Source organism: Sus scrofa, chromosome 6 (assembly GCF_000003025.6).
Source record: "Sus scrofa isolate TJ Tabasco breed Duroc chromosome 6, Sscrofa11.1, whole genome shotgun sequence".
In the NCBI taxonomy this organism is placed as follows: domain Eukaryota; kingdom Metazoa; phylum Chordata; class Mammalia; order Artiodactyla; family Suidae; genus Sus; species Sus scrofa.
This window is the reverse complement of record NC_010448.4, coordinates 159,250,385-159,274,982: the sequence shown is the minus strand read 5'-3', so window position 1 is coordinate 159,274,982 and position 24,598 is coordinate 159,250,385. Positions and strand designations below refer to the sequence as shown.

General features: G+C 39.6%; 1 protein-coding gene across 1 annotated transcript in view; it reads left to right on the top strand.

Moving 5' to 3' along the window:
* The window catches only part of SCP2 (sterol carrier protein 2), a 123,941-nt gene that overhangs the window by 40,003 nt on the left and 59,340 nt on the right, over window positions 1-24,598 (top strand). Inside the window, 4 exon segments of the mRNA NM_001168415.1 lie at window positions 4,894-4,957; window positions 11,208-11,294; window positions 12,445-12,595; window positions 20,398-20,545. Of these exon segments, the coding sequence (NP_001161887.1) occupies window positions 4,894-4,957; window positions 11,208-11,294; window positions 12,445-12,595; window positions 20,398-20,545 (450 nt within the window).

Genomic DNA, 24,598 nt, shown 5'->3' with positions numbered 1-24,598 from the left:
TAAAAAGCAAAGAGACAAAAAAAAAAACCCCAAAAAACAAAAACAAAAACAAAACAAAACAAAAAACCCATGCAAGATAGGTTTTATATTGAGGCCTCATCTCTTGGGTTGTAGGTGCCTTCATTTCACTGTGTATTCCCATGACCTCTTCTTTTGTGTGGGCACAGAGAGAGAGGGACAGAGAAGCATCTTTGTCTTTGTCCTCTCATGAGGGCACTGATCCTCTCAGGAGGGAGTCACCCTCATGACGTCACCTACCAAAATGACCTCCCCAAAGCCCCCTCTCCAAATACCATCACATTAGGGATTAGAACTTCAACAAATGAACGTGGGGTGGGGGGAAGCCATGATTCATTTCATAGCGTTCAGGTACCAAAATAAGTAATATCAACTGTTTTTACAGTGAGACTCTCTGGTTTTAAAACCCACTTCTTGTTTTCCTGTCCATTGTCTAGTCTTCCTCTGGGGATACCCCCCCCCACCCAGCCTGTCCGTATGTTCCGCAGACCTAACTATTCTCTGCTTCAGAGTCTCAGATGCCCTTTGGCTACAATGATCTTTTCTCCATTCTTCCAAGGTCAGCTTTTCTTGTGCTTCAAAGTCTTAAAAAAAATCTTATATCTCCAACACTTTACAAAAGGATTTCGACTTAGAGATCTAATGGGTCTGTCAAATTTTCAGGTCTAAAACTGAAGCCCCAATTCTTCCGTTTGAACTTCCGCCCTTCCCCATCTTTCCTCCTGAAGTTTCCACCGTTCAGAAGGGTATCTTCTCTAGGACCTTTGACCAAGAACCTGGGAGCCAGTCTTGATTTTTCTCATACTCGACGTTGAATATATCAGCCAACCTTTTAAACTTGTTTTTCAAAATATCCAGAAATATCGGAAAGGGAAATGTGCCTCAGCATTCCCACCACTTGCCCTGTAGTGCAGGCGGTCAGAGGTTTTCACCTGGATTATAGGAATCTCCTACATGTACCTCTACAATCAATTTTGTTGGTTTTGTTTTTTTGTCTTTTTAGGGCCACAGTCAGGGCATACAGAGGTTCCCAGGCTAGGGGTCGAATCAGACCTGCAGCTGCCAGTCTGCACCACAGCTGCAGCAACTCGGGATCTGAGCTGCATCTGTTACCTACACCACAGCTCATGGCAATGCTGGATCCTTAACCCATTAAGCAAGGCCAGGGATGGAACCCGTGCCCTTGTGGGTACTAGTCGGGTTTGTTACCCCTGAACCACCGTGGGAACCCCCTGTACAGTCAATTCTTTATGTTATTTCCAGAGCAATGCTTTTGAAATATAAGCCAGATCATTTCAGTCCTCTGCTCAAAACTGTTGTGTTCTTACTACGCTCAGGTGGAAAGCTACAAGTTAGGGTGTACAAGCTTCTATATGATCTGATCCTGGACCGTCCTTAGCTCTCTGACCTCATCTCTTACCGTTTTTTCTATCACCACTCTGCTCCAGCCACATCATCCATTTGGTTCCTCAAACACGGTAACTACGTACCTACTTTGGCCAGTGCCAGATCCTTAACTCACTGAGTGAGTCCAGGGATCAAATCTGAGGCCTCATGGTTCCTCGTCAGATTTGTTTCCACTGAGTCATGACGGGAACTGCCCTATTTTGACTTCCGGAATACTCTACCCTAAGATTTCATCAGTGCTCCCATCCTCTGACTCCACCTCAGTCATTTCATATAACACTTGTAATCATCTGGTGTATGTATATTTTTCTTACTTATTGACTGTCTCTCCACCCTGAATCAAAGTCTACAAGCATACTGATTTTTGTTTGTTTTTAACTCACTGTTACCTGGTACAGTGCCTGGCACAAAGCAGGTATTCTCTAGTTAATTCATCTTCAAAGAAAGAACCTCCTTGACCATTCAAATTGAAGTAGGTCTCTCCTGTTATTTTCTTTTTCTTTTCTTTCTTTATTTATTTACTATTTATTTTATTTTATTTTATTTATCTTTTTCTTCTGTAGATAGTTCCTATTGCTTTCTTTCATAGCACTTAGCACTATTTATATCGACATTTATTGTATATGGTTTTGTTTAATTGTTATTTTCTTTATTTGTTTTATAAATGCCACAAAAGCAAGAATCAAGTCTGTTTTGTTTGTCTTCCATATAGCCAGCCTAGCACAGTGCTTGGCATATAATCTGGCCAGAAGAAAGTATTTCCCCCTTTCTCTTTTATAGTCCCTTGACCATTTAATTAGTAAGTGGTTGTTGAGTGAATAAATGAATGAATGAAGCAATTTTCATATCCTTATTATCTCACTTAATTCTCACCACAATCCAATGTGAGAGGTGTTATTATATATTAACTAAGATTCTGGTTTCAGGGTCTCATATATATAATTTATTGTGTTTAGAGATTATCCATCAATTCTTATTTTCTTGAGTTTCTTTTTCTTTCAGAAATGGGTATCGAATTTTGCCAAAGGCTTTTCTAGCATCTATGAAATGAATTGTATTCATGCCCCCCGCTTAGATTTATTGGTTAAAATATTTTATCAGTGGATTTCTGATATTGAACCAACTCTGCCTGTCTGGATTGAATGCCACTTAGTTATGATATATTTGTTGATTTTTTAATTGATTTTTTAAAATGTGGAGTTAGGAGTTCCTGTTGTAGCACAAGGGAAACAATCTGACTAGCATCCATGAGGAAGCAGGTTCAATTCCTGGCCTTGCTTGGTGGGTTAACGATCTGGTGTTGCCATGAGCTGTGGTGTAGGTCGCAGATGCAGCTTGAATCCCAAGTTGCTGTGGCTGTGGTGTGTAGGCTGCAGCTTCATTTCAACCCTTAGCCACAGAAACCTCCATATGCCAAAGACAAAAGACAAAAGACAAAAAAAAAAAAAAAAAGATATTAATTTGATGTGACCTGTTCTTACTGAACCCACACCGACTGCCTCTGCATCATTTGTTACTATTGGTATGAGATAATCAGTGTGGTCTCTACCATTTTCCATTTTTATTAGAATTAGATAAGATTTGCTCAGTCTTACATGTGTATCATTTCTGCTCTGAAAATCATCCTCCTTGACAGAGAAGATAGAGATGAAGACTCTCCACTTTATTGCACTGTCAGTTACCAGCTCTAATCAGTGGACTTTTTCCTTCCTTGGTCTTTCTAGCTCCAAAGGTGGATTCAAAATTTATTTTATTCTATTCTGTCTTTTTTTTTTTTTTTTTTTTTTTTTTTGCTTTTTAGAGCCCACCTGTGGCATATGGAGGGTCCCAGTCTAGGGGTCTAATTGGAGCTACAGCTGCTGGCCTACACCACAGCCACAGCCATGCCAGATCCAAGCTGAGTCTGTGACCTATACCACAGTTCATGGTAACACCAGATCCTTAACCCACTGAGCGAGGCCAGGGATCGAACCCACAACCTCATGGTTCCTAGTTGGATTTGTTTCTACTGCGCCACGACAGGAATACCAATTCTATTCTTTTTTTAAAAAATTTTTACTATTAGTTCCCATTGTGGCCCAGCAGTAATGAACCCAACTACATCTATGAGGAATCGGATTTGATCCCTGGCCTCGCTCAGTGGATTAAGGATCCAGCTCTGTGTGAGCTGTGGTATATAGTTTGTAGATGTGGCTCAGATCTGTTGTTGCTATGGCTGTGGCGTAGCTAGCTGCTACAGCTCTGATTTAACCCCTAGACTGTGAACTTCCATATGCCACAGGTGTGGCTCTAAATTAAAATAATAATAATAATAATAATAGCTCTGTGGTTAATGAACCCGACTAGTATCCATGAGGATGCAGGTTCAGTCCCTGGCCTTGTTCAGTGGGTTGAGGATCTGGTGTTGCTGTGAGCTGTGGTGTAGGTCGCAGAGACAGCTCGGGTCTGGTGTTGCTGTGGCTGTGGCATAGGCTGGCAGCTATAGCTCTGATTCGACCCCTGGCCTGGATACCTCCATATACCTCAGGTGCAGTCCTAAAAAATAAAAAAAAAAGACAAAAAAATAGTAAAAAATATTTTTGCAAATTTTACTTTATTACTGTCCTTGCTTTTGTTTTCTTGACACTGCTCTAAACTTTCTGTTAAAGAATTTAAAAACACCCTTTTCTTGTTAAGACTGTAACTCTTCTGAAGACCTTTCTGTCTTATCATAAGGAAAGAGGAGATGAGGCCCTGGAAGGTATGAATTGCAAAACTCATTTAGTCCAGGGGCATTGGATGTTTTGGCAGACTCCTTGAAGAATTGCTGGCAGTGCTTTCCTGTCTTGTAACCGCTGTGGTCTTAGGCTCTATTTTCTGGTTTTTGAAATTGAGCCCTAGTTATATGCTCAAACAGGCCAGTTTGAAGTATTTTCATATCATAGGCTTTTTAGTTGATTCAGTTCATTTAAATATACCCAAGTTTGATTACAAAGAAATGTTTATGTGAGGGATCAGTGTTGAAGTTTTTAATGCTGATATCTATGTATGAGGAAATGTGAAAACATTTTTTTTTTTTTAAAGGATTCTTTATTTTTTTATTTTTTTTTTTTTGTCTTTTGTCTTTTTTGTTGTTGTTATTGTTGCTATTTCTTGGGCCGCTCCTGCGGCATATGGAGGTTCCCAGGCTAGGGGTCCAATCGGAGCTGTAGCCACCGGCCTACGCCAGAGCCACAGCAACGCGGGATCTGAGCCGCGTCTGCGACCTACACCACAGCTCACGGCAACGCCGGATCCTTAACCCACTGAGCAAGGGCAGGGACTGAACCCGCAACCTCATGGTTCCTAGTCGGATTCGTTAACCACTGCGCCACGACGGGAACTCCGAAATGTGAAAATATTTAGCAGGATACTGAATGCCATTGTAACATTTGTTAATAAACAGCAGGAAAGCATTAACCCACTAATAGGAGTTTGCTTTCTCTACAGGAACAAAACCTGAACACTTTGCGAAAATTGGATGGAAAAATCATAAACATGCAGTTAATAACCCGTAAGTACTTCAGAGATATGAAATAGTAAGAATCTGGCTTATCCTGCTGTATAATATGCAACTTTATATTTGAAAAGTAAATGCAGGGTTTCCCATCACAGTGAAGCGGTAACGACTCTAACTAGTATCCATGAGGACTCGAGTTTGATCCCTGGCCTCTCTCAGTGGGTTAAAGATCTGCAATTGCCGTGAGCTGTGGTGTAGGTTGCAGGCTCGGCTTGTGGCTGTGGTGTAGGCCAGCAGCTACAGCTCCAATTTGATACCTCTAGCCTGGGAACTTTCATATGCCTTGGGTGTGGCCCTAAAAAGCTGAAAAAAAAAAAAAAAAAAAAAAAAGAAAAGCAAATGTAAAACCTCAAAGATGTTAACCAGAATGTTTTTTTGTTTTTTTCTTATGAAAGGCTTGTGCCCAAGTAAACTTTTGACTACTTTTGAGTTTAGGTTTTGGCCTGTTTATATTTAGAATGCCATTTAAGCTGAGTGGCTCTTTTAAGAAAGAATGGGAATGGCTGGTGTTAAAAGATGTAACTGATCATACACTGCAACCCTAGTAAATGAAATGTATTATACTAGTTTTAGTTAGCAATAACCAAGCCCCATTTTAAACCATTCTTTAAAATTTTCTTTGTTTTGACCAAGTAAAATGTTTGCAAACCATATATTTCTAGTTGTTTTAATTACTTTATATTAAATTATTTGCATTTTAATTATTAGTGTCATTAACTCTTACTCTGATAGAATAATATGGTTGTTTACATCCTGAAAAATAATCTGAAATAAAATTGCATCGTGCGCACTACTGATCTTTACTCTTTGAATCTCTAAGGCCTAATTCAGTGTGTGGCTCATAGCATGTGTTTAATGGTTGCTGAATAAAATTGGTTTACTGGGAAATGAGTTAGTGCCACATAAGTAGAATCTCTACAAAAGCAATACCACTGGACAATAAAAGAATAGTAGCTAGCTTTATTAAATGCCAGGTACTTTTGTGTACATTTTCAACTAATCTTCTCAAGGACCCTATAAGGTAGTTGTTTTCTTTTTGTTTGTTTATTTGCTTTGTTCTATTTTCTTATTAGGTCCACAGCTGCGGCATATGGAAGTTCCCAGGCTAAGGGTGGAATCAGAGCTGCAGCTGCCAGCCTATGCCACAGCCACAGCCACACCAGATCTGAGTTTCATCTGGGACCTACACACAGCTTGTGGCAACACCATATCCTTAGCCCACTGAGAGAGACCAGGGATTGAACCTGAATCTTCATGGATACTAGTCAGGTTCTTACCCCCCTGAGCCACAACAGGAACTCCATAAGGTAGTTATTTTGATTCTCATTTTATAGATGAGGAAAATGAGGCTTACAGAAATTAGGCAACTTGATCAGAATTATTCTAAAGAGTGCCAAAATTATGTTTATATTTTTCTTCCTACTAGATTATAAACTCCTTGAGGGCAAGAGCCATGGCTTATCTTTATGTTCTTAATGCTTAGCACAGTGTTTGGCACATAAAAGGTGTTCAGTAAATTGTTTCTCGACTATTAAACAAATGTGACCACATTCAATCAATATAAAACCATGGTAAGGAACATTTTATAGCACCAGCGAATCATTACCACATATGCTACTGCTTGTTCTCCTTGTTCTAATTTATTTTATTTTATTTTGCTTTTCAGGACGACACCTGAGGCATATGGAGGTTCCCAGGCTAGGGGTCCAATCAGAGCTGCAGCTTCCAGCTCATGCCATAGCCACAGCAACGCAGGATCTGAGCCGTGTCTGCGACCTACACCACGGCTCTGCAACGCGGGATCTCCAACCCACCGAGCGAGGCCAGAGATTGAACTTGCATCCTCATGGATACTAGTCGGATTCATTTCTGCTGCGCCACAGTGGGAACTCCTATTCTTCTAATTTTAAATTGATGTTTGAATTCAGGGCCTACCTAATTAACAAATAATATTGAATCCCATGTCCAAGATCTAAGGGTATCTTGCGAAAGATCCAAGGGAGCTGTGAAAACTTTGGTTACTTCCCTTGCTGATGTGATAAAATAGAAATGTCTTCCTATGAGATAACAAGCCTGTTGTAATTTGCCTCCACTCTACTTTTCTGGTCTTATTTTCTGCCACTTCCCTGGTTATTCTCCATCTCTTCCCTCACCAGAGCACCTGGTATTTCCTAAGTGTACTACACAGTGCTTGTTTCTGTGTTTTTGCTTACGCTCTCAGCTCTCCCTGGATTATCCTTCTGTCTTTCTTTTGTTTGCTGAATATCTATTTCCTCATCAAGTCCCAACCCAAAAGCATTCCTTCTCTTCTATTTTTTTTTTTTTTTGTATTTTCTAGAGCCGCACCCACGCATATGGAGATTCCCACACTAGGCGTCTAATCAGAGCTGGTAGCTGCCAGCCTACGCCACAGCCACAGCAACGCGGGATCCGAGCTGTCTCTGCGACCTACACCACAGCTCACAGCAATGCCGGATCCTTAACCCAGTGAGTGAGGCCAGGGATCGAACCCACAACCTCATGGTTTCTAGTCGGATTCGTTAACCACTGAACCATGACGGGAACTCCTCTTAATAACTTCTTAAAGCTTCCTGGGCATAATTATTTTTTTCTTGTGACCTTCATTGTACTGTCTGTATACCTCTATTTTAACACATCACACTGTATCATACTTGTTTATAAGTCTTTCTCCTCTAATGATGATGATCCTTGAACAGAGATTGTGTTTCATCTTTGTCTCTTCAGTACCTAGCAGGGTATTGGAACACAGCGTGTGCTCAGTGTCGCTTTGCTGTTACTGAAGAGTAGTTAGGATGTGCAGTCTTTAAGTCATAAATATGGTCTAGGAGTTCCTGTTGTGGCGCAGTGGAAACGAATCCTAGTAAGAACCATAAGGATGCAGGTTCGATCCCTAGCCTCGCTCAGTGGGTTAAGGATCTGGCGTTGCTGTGAGCTGTGGTGTAGGTTGCAGATGCGGCTCGGATCCCGTGTTGCTGTGGCTCTAGCTGTTGTCTACAGCTCTGATTAGACCCCTAGCCTGGAAACCTCCATATGCCGCGGGTATGGCCCTAGGAAAGACAAAAAGACAAAAAAACCCCAAACCAAAACAAAAAAAACCCACCTCATTGAATCAGCCAAGCATAACCTTCTAGTTTTGGCTCAGAAATTTCAGATGCTGTCTTATACTAGGTTTTGTTTGGCTAGTGAGTGAATAAAGAGAATTCAGTGTTTTCCAGCCAGTCATGAAAGATAAGCCATGACATATTTCTAAGAAGGTTGAATTAAGAAATCATTTCAAGTGTTTCCTCACACATCATAAGAATAATTAAAGGCAATGAGAGTCTGTGGTAAGTAGCGTAGGACTGGGGATAGTTTATGCCACTGAGCCTTCAGATCTGCCTCTTAACTTTCTCCTCATTGTCTCCCTTAGATGTCCCACAGGTGCTTCAGCGTCAACCTGTCCGGACAGAATTTCTCATTTCCCCTCAGTCCTGTTTTTCCTTCAGCATTTTCCCCTCTTGCCGAATGACATCAACATAGCCTAGTTATGCCAGGTGGAAAGCTAGACGTCAGCCTGCACTCTGCCCCTTCCTCAGTCCCACAGACGTTGCGAATGAGTGGGGCATGAACAGAATCCTAGAGATTCTGTCTCTTCAATTCATTCCTTCTCGCCAACTTTCACTTCCATTTCCCTGTTTTAGGCTCTTATCATTTCTTGTCTTGATTATCACCCTTAGTTGGTTTACTTGCTTTGCGTAATGCCTTTTTTTTTTTTTTTTTTTTTTTTTTTTGCTTTTTAGGGCCGCACCCTTGGCACATGAGGTTCCCAGGCTAGGAGTCTAATCAGAGCTCTAGCCAATGGCCTATGCCAGAGCCATAGCAATGCAGGATTGCCAGATGCTTAACCCACCGAGCGAGGCCAGGGATCGAACCTGCAACCTCATGGTTCCTAGTCGGATTCGCTAACCACTGAGCCACGACGAGAACTCCCTTATTCCCCCTTAAGTGTCATGCTTTAGCTTCAGTGAACTGTTTCATCTCAAGAGGCTTTGCATATGCTGACTCTTTTTTTTTTTTTTTTTTTTGCCAGGAATTCTCTATCTCCTACTTCCTTTTATTTGCCTGACCTCAGAGAGGAAGCCCCCTTTGGCTTTGATGCATATCCTGTTGCTCCCACAGCACCCTGTGTAGCATTTCTCTCATGGCATTTAGTAGATTGTATTAGAATAGTATATTTGTTGCCATGGATTCAGACTGATTACCTGGAGGGTAGGGACTTTGTCCTCAGTGCCTAGTGCAGGATCTGGCTTAAAGTGTTTCTCTGAAAGTTAGTGATGGTCAAAGTTAACTTTAGAAGCAAAGGTGCTTCAAAGTAGTGTGCTGATGTCAGTTACATGGGCTTTATTTCTAAACATTTGAATGGCTTGTTAATTTCCATGCCAGTTGACATTTACTTTTAGAAAACTCCCTTGTTTTGTCTTTGCGCTGCTGTTTTTGCCAGAGCAATTTCTGAAATCATCCGATTATATTGTTAGAGTAGCCAAAGGTGATAAAAATGTTTCTTCTTCAGAGTGATCAGAAAGGAAATGTGTTTTGAAAAATGCAGATACTTTATTATAGGTTGATACATCTATTTGAGAATTCCATGAGCCTTCATTAAATGTACTTGTATAACGGCATCACCACAAAAGTTGACAGAGGGAGTTCTTGCGGTGGTGCAGTAGATGAAGGATCCGGCTTGTCTCTGTGGTGTTGCAGGTTCCATCCCAGGCTCAGAGCACTGGGTTAAGGATCTGGCGTTGCTGCAGCTGTGGTGTAGGTCACACACAGATCAGATGTGGCTCAGATTGAATCCCTGGCTGGGAACTTCCATATGCTGTGTATGTGGCTGAAAAGGGGGGAGGGGAAGCAAAAACAAACAAAAAAGTTGACTGAATGGCAAGTCACTTAATTTTGCTTTTAAGGAACTAGTATTTTTATAGCTCTCCAGGGGGGAAAAAGGTATCTTCTTTTGACCTTCAACTGGTCTGACACCAAGTGGGTGTATTGCAACTTAATTCTGGTACTAACCATTTGGAGTTAGTGCAGACCCCATGAATTAAGGACTTAGTCCTCTGCAATACTGCCCTCATTTTAGGTGCCGGTCAAAGTAGGGTCTCCAGGCCACCTGCACTTGTGACCAACTGACTATAAATTCAGGGGTTCCCGTGACCCTGTCAAGTTTGATAATTCGCTAGGATGACTCCTAGAGCTCAGGAACGTTGCGTACTGACAATTACAGTGTTATCATAAAGGAGACAACTGAGGAACAGCCCAGGGAAGAGGCATATAGGGCGAGGTCTGGGAAGGTTCCTAATGCAGAGCTTCCATGCTTTCTTCCCGTGGAGTCAGGCCACATGACCCTCCTGGTACATGCAGGTGCTCACCAACTGGGAAACCTCACCAAGCTTCAGTGTCCAGTTTTTACTGGGGCTTCATTGTGCAGGCATACTTGATTCAGTCCCTGGGCCACTTGATTTAACTCAATCTCTAGCCCTCCCCTGCCCCTCCCTAAGGATCACATTGGCTCAAAAGTCCCAGCCCCAGGATCCCCGTTGTGGTGCAGTGGAATCTAACCTGACCAGTATCCAAGAGGATGGAGGTTCAGTCCCTGGCCTTGCTTAGTGGGTTAAGGATCTGGTGTTGCCGTGAGCTGTGGTATAAGTCACAGGCATGGCTTGGATCCCGTGTTGCTGTGGCTGTGGCATAGGCCGGCAGCTACAGCCCCTATTGGACCCCTACTCTGGGAACCTCCATATGCTGCAGGTGCAGCCCGAAAAAGACACACACACACAAAAGTCCCAGCCCCATATTCACATGATTGGTCTTTCTGGTGAAAGACCTGCATCACTCTTCCCCTACCCCTCAGCTAACAAGGGGACTACTAGAGGTCACCTAACCAGCATAAACGAAGACATTGCTATTCCTCAGAAAATTCTAAGGATTTTAGAATCTCCATGCCAGGAACCTAGGACCAAAAAAACAGATTAAATTTTCATTATACAACATGATATGTTGGGACTAGGAATTTAAAAAATTCAATTCAAATGACCTCTCAAAGATTGAAATGGTCCATGAAAGCCTGGTTTTCTTTGTGAAAAAGAATATTTACCTATTATTCTCTCTTTAACTTCTGGACAAGAACATCTTCAGCAAAAATTATAATTGCTATCTCACATTCTGTAACTACTTATTTTATGTTTAGGTATTCCCAGTTCCAGAAGGAGTACAGCTTGGATGAAGTGATGTCATCTCAAAGAATTTTTGAATATTTGACTATCTTACAATGCTGGTAAGAAAAATACATTTTAATATTTAATAGAGGGAAGTACTGACCCTTTTCCTCCTCCCCATCCCCCGCCCCTTCGGTAAACCTCAGGCTGTGTGTCTGGGAGTATCTGTATCTCTCTCTGCTTTTATAGAACTCCTACCAAGTATGGTCTCTATCCTGGAAAGATCACCCTTACTTCCTGTTCCTGTCCCTGTCCAGAGACCGCCTTTTCTCTCGGAAAATTACCTATTTTACTTCCTTCTCTCATGATACCCACCTACTCTGTTTTAATAGTGTTTGTTCGTTTAAATGTGTCTTGGGTGGCCAGTGGAGTCCAAAGGGTTTTTCCTTTGACCATTTTGTTTTCTCTGCTGTGTATTTCTACTGTAGGAAATTTTAATCATAGTAACTAAGAGTAAACATAAAACAAGAAAAAAAAAATCATAGCTTTAATAAAGACAGTAGCTGCATCTTGAAAATTGCTTGATAATATCTTTCTCCTGGAAGACCGAGTTAGTACTGCATGGCTCCAGCCAGTGCCTTATTATCACCTGGCTGTGCCTTGGAGATATTGGCTGGGATGCAGGTGCATAAGTTTTATTCTGAGGGTCTACCCATTATAAAGTGTAGCCGAACTTGCAGAAGGCTTCTTGGGTTTGCCACCTTCCTTCATAGCCTGCTCTGAGGAAAATTTATATTTGGGGGATATCTCAGGAGTCTTAATAAAACCATGGACTTTTTGGTATCTCCTGTTCCATCCTTTCCAAGTTTCCAAAAGGATTCCAAGACTGATTTTTTTTGGGAGATAGCAACATTGGAGTTGGTTATGCCTACAGCAGATTCTTAGCTGTATTAGCTTAGGAATAACCTTGTGGAGTCCTCAGAAGTTACCTTATGTATCTGCAGAGGCCAGTCTGGGATTCTTTGCAATAAGAACTTTTAGAGAGAGACCCTTTGAGACCAGTCAGTGACTCACAGCTTTTAACTTCTTGATAGAAGTTCATTCTTCAGGTGGGAAGCATGCTTTATTTTCAACTGCAGATAATTACAAAGATAGTCTAATGACCAGCAAGCAGAGTCTGCTTTTCTTTCCACATTAAAAGAACTCCTAGTCCGAAATCCTAGCATTGAGGGGAACCAGGTATGAGTAACTATTTTTACCTCCTCTTAGTCCTACTTCAGATGGTGCTGCAGCGGCAGTTTTGGCTAGTGAAGTGTTTGTTCAGAAAAATGGCCTGAAATCCAAAGCTGTGGAAATTGTGGCTCAAGAGATGATAACTGACTTGCCAAGCTCATTTGAAGAAAACAGCATGATTAAAGTGGTGTGTATGAAATTCTGTTTTATTAATCAGTCAGGGGATTTCTGCTTAAAAATTTCAAGGTGACATCATGTCATCAGCTCTGAAAGTTACTTACTTGGAAAAAAAATTAGCCTAGAAAGCTTAATATTGTAACCCATCCTTAAGAATTTGTTAAGGCAAAATAACTAATGAGAACATATGCATGTACTTGTAACTGACTAGTGTGCTGTTTTTTAAAATTTTGAGTTGACTAAATGTTCTAACCTTACAGAATTAAGGTAAAAACAGGGATATTTTCAGGAACTTTCTTGGCCCTTAGCACTTTAAAAATCCTTATTAAAGATTGAGTACAAAATGGAAGAAGTAAAAAAGATGAGAATTCTGACCTAGAGTTAGTTAAATATTTGAGGATACATGCAGATATGCTTATAAACATATGCATATGTAAACCCACATATATAAATAATCATGCAGTTTACATTAGAGTTTACAAAATAATTTTACAACAGTACTTTGAATTTTAAAATGTCCCTTATCCAGGATCACACAAGCTAGGGAATGACAGAAGTAGAAATTATATTCAGGTTTTCTGATTGCAGTACATTTTCTAATACACCACAGTTTTATTTCTTGGAAAAGAATTGAGTTTGTGTCTTATTGTCTGAGACCGAAAGGGTGTTCAGAGCATGGAATTTTGGAAAAATGATTTGAATCCTATAAGAGCCTCTAAAAGAAGGTTGCTTATTTTCATATAGAATTTCCTCCATATTTCCAGTATATCTGAATTATAATGATCTCTTGATAAATCTCTTTAGAGTGTCTACCACAGCTATATATTGTGGATTAATAGAGTTTTTGTAACTTAGCACAGGATATGACATGAGGAATTGTAACTCCTTTTTATACATCTTATTGAAAATTCTATTCATTATGGTACAAAATTTAATGTGTATCTACATTCTCCCTCCTGGGTATTCTTCTATTTGGACTTTCTGTCTAATATAGAATTAACTGAGATTTCAGTATTTATGGTCAATTCTCAACTGTTAAGGTTATACATACTAATCTCTTACAATCCTTATATAAAAGTCCCAATTTTGGTGCTCAGCCCTGCAACTCTTGGTGGCATCTGCCACCAGCTCCTGAAGCATCCTGCCACTTTGGCCTGAGGGCAGCAGAGATAGCAACTTGTGACCAGTGGGCTACCCCCAAAGGCAATGCTCCAGGGCCACTGACTGTAGTGCTACTTATTTCAAAACTACTTTATCAGATGGGATTAAGGTGGCAGAATTGAAGGACTGGAGCTCACCTTCTCTCATAAAAACAACAGAATTACAACCAAATGCTGAATAACCTTCAACCAAATGGACTGGAAACTTTCAAAAAGATATCCTACTCTAGAAGACAAAGAGGAGGCCTCATCAAGATGGTAGGAGGGGTGATTACACGGTATAAGCACCCCTATACACACCAGGTGGGAAGCCCACAGACTGGAAGTAACTGTACCACAGAGACTTACCCACAGGAGTGAGAGTTCTGAGCCCCACATCAGGTCCCCATGCCTGGGGATCTGGGATTGGGAGAAAGAGCTGCTGGAGCATCTGACATTGAAGGCCAGTGAAGCTTGTGCACAGGAGCACCACAGGACTGGGGGAAATGGAGACCACATTCTCAAAAGGCACACAGAGGCTTTCATGTGCACTGGGTCCCAGGGCAAAATAGAGGCTCCATAAGAACCTGGGTCAGACCTGACTGCAGTTCTTGGAGGATCTCCTGGGAAAACAGGGGATGACTGTGGCTCATTGTGGAAGGACATTGGAGGCAAAGCTCTTGGGAGTTTTCAGTGCATGTGTTCCTCTAGAGGTGGCCATTTTGGGAAAATCTGGCCCCACCCATCAGCACTGAGAAGCCCTAGGCCAAACAATAATCCAGTAAACAGGCTGCCTAAAGTCCCCCTAGGTACACAGCCACCTTTAATATCATCCAGAGACAAAGCCCCACCTACCAGAGGGATAGGAATCACCCCACCTACCAGTGGGCAGGCACAAGTCCCTCCCATCAGGAAGCCTGCAGCAATCCCCCCTACCCACTTCAGCCACAATGGAGGCAGACATCAGAAATAAGAGAGTCTACAACTCTATTGACTGCAAAAAGGAGACCACACCAAAAACCTATAAAAATGAAAAGGCAGACAACTATAACTCAGATGAGGGAGAAAGAAAAAAAAAACAAACAGAAAAACAGCTAAGTGATGTGGAGATTATCAGCCTCCAGGAAAAATACTTTAGACTGATGATGCTGAAGATGATGCAAGACATTGGAAATAAACTGGAGGCAAAGACTGATAATTTACAGCAAACACTGAGCAAAGAAATGCAAGATATAAAACTTAAGCAAGAAGAGATGCAAAATACAATAACTGAAATAAAAAATTCATTATAGGCAACCAAGAGCAGAATATAGGAGGCATAAGAACGAATAAGGTGGAGGTGGAGGACAGACTAGTGGAAATCACTGATGCAGAACAGAAAAGAGGAAAAAGATCGAAAAGAAGACAATCTAAGAACCCTGGGACAATGTTAAATACACCAACATCCATATTATGGGGGTGCCAGAAGGAGAAGAGAGAGAGAAAGGGACAGAAAAAATATTTGAAGAAATAACAGCTGAAAACTTCCCTAACATGGGAAAGGAACCATTCACTCAAATCCAGGAAGCATAACGAGGACCATATAAAATAAACCCAAGGAGGAATAACCCGAGACACATATTAATCAAACTGACCAAAATTGAAAACAAAGAGAAAATACTGAAAGCTGCTAGGGAAGAGAAACAAATAACATACAAGGGAACCCCGATAAGGTTATCAGCAGATTTTTCAGCAGAAACTCTGCAGGCCAGAAGGGAGTGACACGATATACTTAACGTGATGAAAGGACAAAAACCTCCAACCAAGATTATTTACCCAGCAAGGTTCTCATTCAGATTTGAAGGAGAAATCAAAAGCTTCACAGATAAGCAAAAACTAAGAGAATTCAGCAGCTTTACAACAAATACTAAAGGAATTTCTCCAGGCAGAAAAGGCCACAACTATAAACAAAAATACTGCAAATGACAAGGCTCACCAGCAAAGGCGTATATATATACAGTAAAGGTAGGAAATCATCTATGCACAAATATGCTACCAAAATCAGAAATTATGAGAAGAGGGGGTACAAATGCAGGACACTGGAGATGCACTTGCAATTAAGAGACCAACGACCTAAAACAATCTCATATTCATATATATATACATATATATATCATATTCATATATATATGTATATATATTCCTATATCAAACTTCAGGGTGACTGCAAACCAAAAATCTATAATGGATACACAAACAAATAAGAAAAATCAACTCAAATACAACACTAAAGATAGTCATCAAACCACAAGAAGAGAAAAAGAGAAGAAGGGAAGAAAAAAGCACAACAAAAACAAATCCAGGGGTTCCCGTCGTGGCGCAGTGGTCAACGAATCCGACTAGGAACCATGAGGTTGCAGGTTCGATCCCTGCCCTTGCTCAGTGGGTTATGGATCCAGCGTTGCTGTGAGCTGTGGTGTAGGTTGCGGACGCAGCTCGGATCCTGTGTTGCTGTGGCTCTGGCATAGGCCGGTGGCTACGGCTCCGATTCGACCCCTAGCCTGGGAACCTCCATATGCTGCAGGAGCAGCCCAAGAAATAGCAAAAAGACAAAAAAAAAAAAAAATCCAAAACAATTAAGAAAATGGCACTAAGAACATATGTATCAATAATTACCTTAAATGTAAATGGACAAATGCCCCAACCAAAAGACATAGGCTAGCTGAATGGATACAAAAACAAAATCCATATATATGATGTCTTTAAGAGACCCACTTCAATTCTAGGGACACATACAAATTAAAAGTGAGAGGATGGAAGAAAATATTCCATGCCAATGGGAATCAAAAGAAAGCTGGAGTAGCAATACTCATATCAGAAAAAATAGACCTTAAAATAAAGAATATTATATGAGACAAGGAAGGACATTACATAATGATCAAAGGATCAATCCAAGAAGAAGATATAACAATTTTAAATATATATGCACCCAACATAGGATCACCTCAGTATATAAGGCAACTGTTAATAACCTTAAAAGGACAAGTTGACAATAACACCATAATAGTGGGGGACTTTAACACCCCACTTAAAGCAATGGACAGATCATCCAGACAGAAAATCAGCAAGGGAAACACAGGCCCTAAACAAAGCATTAGACCAGGTGGACTTAATGATATTTATAGGACATTCCATCCAAAAGCAGTAGAGTACACATTCTTCTCAAGTGCACATGGAACATTCTCTAGGATTGATCACATTCTGGGCCACAAATCAAGCCTCAATAACTTTAAGAAAATTAAAATCATGGCATGCATGTTTTCCAACCACAACACTGTATCACTGGAAAAATCAACAAGAAAAAAAGTGCAAAAAACACAAACACATGGAGACTAAACAACATGCTACTCAACAACCAATGGATCACTAAGAAATCAAAGAGGAAATTTAACAATACCTAGAAGCAAATGACAACAAAGATACAACACTCCAAAACCTATGGGATGTAGCAAAAGCAGTTCTAAGAGGGAAGTTTATAGCAATACAAGCCTACCTCAGCAAACAAGAAAAAGCCCAAATAAACAACCTAACTTTACATCTAAAGCAGCTGGAGAGACAACAGACAAGACCTGAAGTTAGCAGAAGGAAAGACATCATAAAGCAGAAATCAGTGAAATAGAAATGAAATAGAAATGAAGAAAACCATAGAAAAGATCAATGAAACGAAAAGCTGGTTCTTTGAAAAGCTCAACAAAATTGATAAACCCTTAGGCAGACTCATCAAGAAAAAGAGAGAGGACTCAACTCAATACAATTAGAAATGAAAAAGGAGAAGTAACAATGGACATCACAGAAATACAAAGGATCTTGAGACTACTCTGTGCAACAATACGCCAATAAAACGGAAAACCTAGGAGAAATGGACAAATTCTTAGAAAAGTACAATTTTCCAAGACTAAACCAAGATTAAATAGAAAAGATGAACGGACCAATCACAAGTACTGAAATTGAAACCATGATTTAAAAACTTCCAACAAACAAAAGTCCAGGACCAGATGGCTTCACAGGCAAATTCTATCAAACATTTAGCAAAGAGCTAATACCTATCCTTCTGAAAAAAATTCCAAAAAATTGCAGAGGAAGGAACACTCCTTCTATGAGGCCACCATCACCCTGATACCAAAACCAAACAAAGATACCACACACACACACACACACAAATTACAGGCCAATTTCTCTGATGAACATAGATGTAAGAATCCTCAACAAAATACTAGCAGACTACATCCAACAATACATTAAAGGACTGTACATCATGATCAAGTGGGATTTATCCCAGGGATGCAGGGGTTCTTCAATATCCACAAATCATTCAGTGTGATGCACCACATTAACAAACTGAAGAATAACAACCATATGATCCTCTCAATAGATTCAGAAAAAGCCTTTGACAAAATCCAACACCCATTTCTGATTAAAACCCTTGAGAAAGTGGGCATAGAGGGAACCTATCTCAGCATGATTAAGGCCATATATGACAAACTCAGAGCTAACATCACTCTCAATGATCAAAAGCTGAAAGAATTCCTGCTGAGATTAGGAATAAGACAAGGATGTCTACTCTTGCCACTACTAGTCAACATAGTTTTGGAAGTCCTAGCCACAGCAATCAGAGAAGTAAAAGAAATAAAAGGAATCCAAATCGGAAAAGAAGAAGTAAAAGTATCACTGTTTGCAGATGACATGCTACTATACCTAGAAAATCCTAAAGATTCTACCAGAAAACTGTTAGAGCTCATCAATGAATTTGGCAAAGTTGCAGGATACAAAATTAATGCACAGAATTTGACTGCATTTCTATATACTAACAATGAAAGATCAGAAAGAGAAATTAGGGAAGCAATCTTTTTTACCATTGCATCAAAAAAATAAAATAGTTAGGAATAAACCTACCTAAAGAGACAAAAGATCTGTACTCTGAACACTATAAGATGCTGATGAAAGAAATCAAAGATGACATAAACAGATGGAAAGATGCTCTTGAATTGGAAGAATCAATATTGTCAAAATGACTGTATTGCCCAAGGCAATCTACAGGTTCAGTGCAATCCCTATCAAATTGCCAAGGACATTTTTCACAGAACTGGAACAAAATATTTTAAAGTTTGTTTGGAAGCACAACAGACCCAGAATAGCCAAAGACATCCTGAAAAAGAAAAATGGAGTTGGAGGAATCAGGCTCTCTCACTTCAGACTATACTACAAAGCTACAGTCATGAAAACCATATGGTACTGGCACAAAGACAGAAATATAGATCAGTGGAACAGGATAGAAAGCCCAGAATTAAACCCATGCACCTACAGTCAACTAATCTATGACAAAGGAGGCAAGAATATACAATGGAGAAAAGACAGCCCGCTCAATAAGTGATGCTGAGAAAACTAGACAGCCACATGGAAAAGAATGAAATTAGAACACTCCCTAATACCATACACAAAAATAAACTCCAAATGGATTAAAGACCTAGATATAAGACCAGATACTATAAAACTCTTTAGAGGAAAACACAGGCTGAACACTCTCTGACGTAAATGACAGCAACATCTTCTCAGATCTACCTCTTAGAGTAATGACAGTAAAAACAAAAATAAACAAATGGGACTTAATTAAACTTAAAAGCTTCTGCACAGCAAAGGAAACCCTAAATAAAACGAAAAGACAACCCACAGAATGGGAGAAAATATTTGCAAATGAATCCACTGACAAGGGATTAATCTCCAAAATTTATAAACACCTTCTGCAGCTCCATTCTGAAAAAACAAACAACCCCAACAAAAAATGGGCAGAAGATCTAAACAGACAGTTCTCCAAAGAAGACATAGAGATGGCCAAAAAACACATGAAAAGACATTCAACGTCATTAATTATTAGAGAAATGCAAATTCTGAACATCGGCCAGAATGTTCATCATCAAAACGTCTACAAACAATAAGTGCTGGAGATGGTGTGGAGAAAAAGGAACCCTATTATACTGTTGTTGGGAATGTAAATTGGTGCAACCACTGTGGAAAACAGTATGGAGATTCCTCAGAAAACTAAAAATAAAATTACCATTTGATCCAGCAGTCCCACTCCACATCTATCCAGAGAAAACCATGACTTGAAAAGATACATGTACTCCAGTGTTCATTGCAGCACCACATATAATAGCCAAGACATGAAAACAGCCTAAATGTCCATCGACAGAGGAGTGGATAAAGAAGAAGTGGTACAGATACACAATGGAATATTACTCAGCCATTAACACAGAAGAAATAATGGCATATGTAGCAACATGGATGGATCTGGACATTATTATGCTAAGTAAAGTCAGTCACACAATAAGACACCACCATCAAATGCTATCACTTACATGTGGAATCTAAAAAAAGAACACAATGAACTTCTTTGCAGAACCAATCCTGACTCACAGACTTAGAAAAATGTATGCTTTCCAAATAAGATGGAGTGGGGGAATGTGCTGGGGGTTTGGGATGGAAATGCTGTAAAATTTGGCTGTATTAATCGTTGTACAACTATAAATGTAATAAAATTCATTGAGTAATTTAAAAATTTCTACTTTATCAGCAGAAAAAAAAATAAAAGTCCCAATTTTGATTCCTTTAATTTATTTATATATGTTTTTGCTTTTAGGTTGGCTTTGATATGAGTAAAGAAGCTGCCAGAAAATGCTATGAGAAGTCTGGCCTGAGACCAAGTGATATTGATGTAATAGAACTTCACGATTGCTTTTCTTCCAATGAACTTTTTACTTATGAAGCACTGGGACTCTGTCCAGAAGGTAACATCTTTGATGAGATACAGATTAACTTTCTACATTTCACTGAAAAAGTTTCATTTTCATCATTAAACAATGTAATTCACTAATTGCTTTTCTCTTCATGTTGGTTCTGCCACACTTTGCTAAGTGAATGTAAGCTATTTTTTTTTTTTTTTCTTTTTTGGGGGGTTTTAGGGCTGCAGGTATGGAAGTTCTCAAGCACTAGGGATCAAATCAGAGCTGTAGTTGCTGGCCTACGCTACACCACAGCTCGTGGCAATGCCTGATCCTTAACCCACTGAGCAAGACCAGGGGTCGAACCCTCATCCTCATGGATACTAGTTGGGTTCATTAACCACTGAGCCACAACAGGAACTCCTGAAAACGGAAATCTTAGTTGGCGGGATCTGGCAGACTTTTTTTTCTTTTTTTTTTCTGAAGTGGCTGTATCATTTTCCATTACGGCCAGCAGTGTGTGAGGTTTTGGTTGCGTCACATTCTCATCAACACTGGATGTGGTCGGTTTTTAAAATTTCAGCCATTCAAAAGTATGTATTTAAATCAAGTATAATAAGTTTTTTAAAAATATAGGTACATTAAAAAAACAAAAAACCCTAAAGGATATATAGTGGTGTTTTATTTTTGTTTTAGTTTGTACATCCTTGATGACTAATGTTGTTAAGCATCTTCTCTTGTACTTTTTGAGCATTCATATATCTTTTGCGAAATGTCTGTTCAGATCATTTTGCCCTTTGATTTTTTTAAATGATTTTTATTTTTTCTATTATACCTGGTTTATAGTGATTTGTTAATTTTCTACTGTACAGCAAGGTGACCTAGTCACACATACATGTATACATTCTTTTTTCTCACATTATCATGCTCTCCTTTGATTTTGTGGGGTTGTCTTTATTGTGTTGTAAAATTAATATAAATGTATATTCTGGATACAAGTAATTTGTCCGATATATGTGGGCTGTGAACATTTTTCTCCAAGTCTGTGGTTTGCTTTTTTGTTTTATTCATAGTGTCTTTTGAAGAACAAATGAAGAAATTTTGATTATTGATTATAATTTCTTATCATTTTTTTTTAATGGTTCAGGCTTTTTATCTTCTAAGCCTACCTCAAGTTGGTAAAGATTTTCTTCCACTTTTATACTAGGAATTCTAGAGCTTTAGATTTTAAACTTAAGTATATGATGTTTTGAGTCAGTTTTTGTGTTTGGTGTAAGGTAAAGGTTGATATTAATCTTTTTTCATATTGACATATTTAGTACCTTTTTTTTTTTTTTTTCTGTCTTTTTGCCTTTTCTAGGGCCGCTTCCCGTGGCACATGGAGGTTCCCAGGCTAGGGATCGAATCGCAGCCGAAGCCACTGGCCTAGGCCAGAGCCACAGCAGCTCGGGATCCGAGCCACATCCGCAACCTACACCACAGCTCATGGCAATGCTGGATCCTCAACCCACTGAGCAAGGCCAGGGATTGAACCTACAACCTCATGGTTCCTAGTCGGATTCATTAACTACCGCACCACAATGGGAACTCCTGCCTTTAGTACCGTTTATTGGAAAGACTTTCCCCATTGAATTGAGTGGCACTTTTGTTAAAAATTGCCCATATATATGAGGAGATTCTCTGTTCTGTTCTATTGGTCTTCATGTCTGCCTTTATTATTTTGGCTACTGTGTTTGTTATACTACACTCTGTTCTACTATACTATATCAGATAGGGTACGTTCTCCAACTTTGTTCTTTTTAGAAATCATTTTGATTGTTTTAGGTCCTTTGCATCTCCATGCACATATTAGAGTTATTTTGTCAATTTCTCTAAATTAAAAAGCTTGCTGGAATTTTCAATGGGATTCATTGAATCTGAGATCCATTTAGAGAGAACTGTCATGGAATTCCTGTTGGGGCTCTGTGGGTTAAGAACCTGACTAGTATTCATGAGAATGTGGGGCTGATCCCTGGCCTCGCTCAGTGGGTTAAGGATCCCGCATTGCTGCAAGCTGCAGTGTAGGTTGCAGATGAAGCTCAGATCTGGTGTTGCTGTGGCTATGGCCTAGGCTGGAGGCTACGGCTCAAATTTGACCCCTTTCCTGCTCTCTTGGGAACTTCCATATACCATGGATGTGGCCCTAAAAATAGTTTTTTTGTTTTTGTTTTTGTTTTGCTTTTTAGGACCACACCCGCGGCATATGGATATTCCCAGACTAGGGGTCGAATGGGAGCTACCGCTGCCGGCCTATGCCGCAGCCGCGGCCACATCAGATCCGACCTGTGTCTGCGATCTACACCACAGCTCACAGCAGCGCCAGATCCTTAACCCACTGAGTGAAGCCAAGGATTGAACCCAAAACCTCATGGTTCTTAGTCAGATTCACTTCCTCTGCACCACAATGGGAACTCCCGAGACAACTGTTGTCTTGACAGTGTTGACGCTTCCACTGCATCAGATGGTGTATTTACCGTTTAATTCCCCTTTACCTCCCATGGAATGTTCGCAGATTTTTAGTATAGGTCTTAGATATCTTTTGCTGGGTTTATTCCTAGATATTGTCTTGGTTTTGGCATAATTTTTTTTGCCTTCATTTTCCATTTGTTTGCTGATAGTAAATAAGAATATAGTCTATTCAAAAAAAAAATCTTGTAAACTGTGACTTTGGTAAATTCATTTCTTAATTCTAGTAGTTGTTTTGTAGATTATGAGGGATTTTATGTTTTTTTACTTTTTTTATAATTTGAAGTATAGTTGATTTACAATGTCATGTTAGTTTCAGTGGTATAGCACAGTGATTCAGTTATATATATATATTCGGTTTATATATATATAAAATACCCTCACAGTGTTATAACTTTTGTTTTCAACAGTTGCACAAATTTAAAAACTCTAAGAGGAAAAAAAAAATCCTTCGTATTTGCCCAGATATTTATAATTTCTATTGTTCTTTCTTGCCAATCCAATTTTTTCTAAATAATTTAATTTAGTATTTCTTATAAAGCAGGTCTTCTGGAGATGAATTCTCTTTCTTCAGCAGAGAATGTCTTAGCCTCTAAAGGAAATTTTCACTGGAAATGACCTGACTGGATTGACAGGTCTTTTCCTTTAGTACTGAAAACATATATTTTAACTCCTCTGGCCTGCATGGTTTGTAATGAGTGGTCATGCATACATATTCATGCATGTATGTAGTTGTTCACTTTTCTCTAACTGCTTTCAAGATTTTTCACAGTTCCGTTGTACTACATCTAGGCATGGTTTTCTTTCTCTCTCTCTCTCTCTCTCTCTCTCTCTCTCTTTCTTTCTTTCTTTCTGCACCTGCTGCATGTGGCAGTTCCCAGGCTAAGGGTCTAATCGGAGCTACAGCTGCCGGCCTACACCCCAGCCACAGCAACACCAGATCTGAGCCTCATCTGTGACCTACACCAGAGCTCATGGCAACGTGGGTTAAGATCCTTAACCCACTGAGGGAGGCCAGGGATGGAGCCCGCAACCTCATGGTTCCTAGTTGGATTTGTTTTTGCTGCGCCATGACGGGAACTCCAGTTTTCTTTTAATTTATTCTGCTTTGGGTTTTCTGAGCTTCTTGAGTCTATAAAAATGTCTTTCACCAAATTTGGGTAGTATCCAGCCATTATTTTTTCAGATAATTTTCTTGCCCCAAATTTTTTTCTCTTCTCCTTCTAGGAGTCCAATAATGTATTTATTAGATCTTTTAATATCCCACAGGTCCTTGAGGCTCTATTTAATTTTTAGTCCCTTTTATCTCTGTCCTTCAGATTGGGTAATTTGTACTAATATAACCTTTTATTTATTTATTTTTAAATGATTTTTATTTTTTCCATTATAGCTGGTTTACAGTGTTCTGTCAATTTTCTACTGTACAGCAAAGTGACCCAGTCACACATATTATATACATTCTTTTTCTCATTGATATTTCTTTTCTAAAAATTAATTTATTGATGTATCCATCTAACTTTTTTTATACTGATATATTTCTCAAATTCGCTGACTCCGCCTCCATTCTCTGTCTGCTTTTGAACTCATCTTCTAGTGAGGTTTTTATTTATTTTA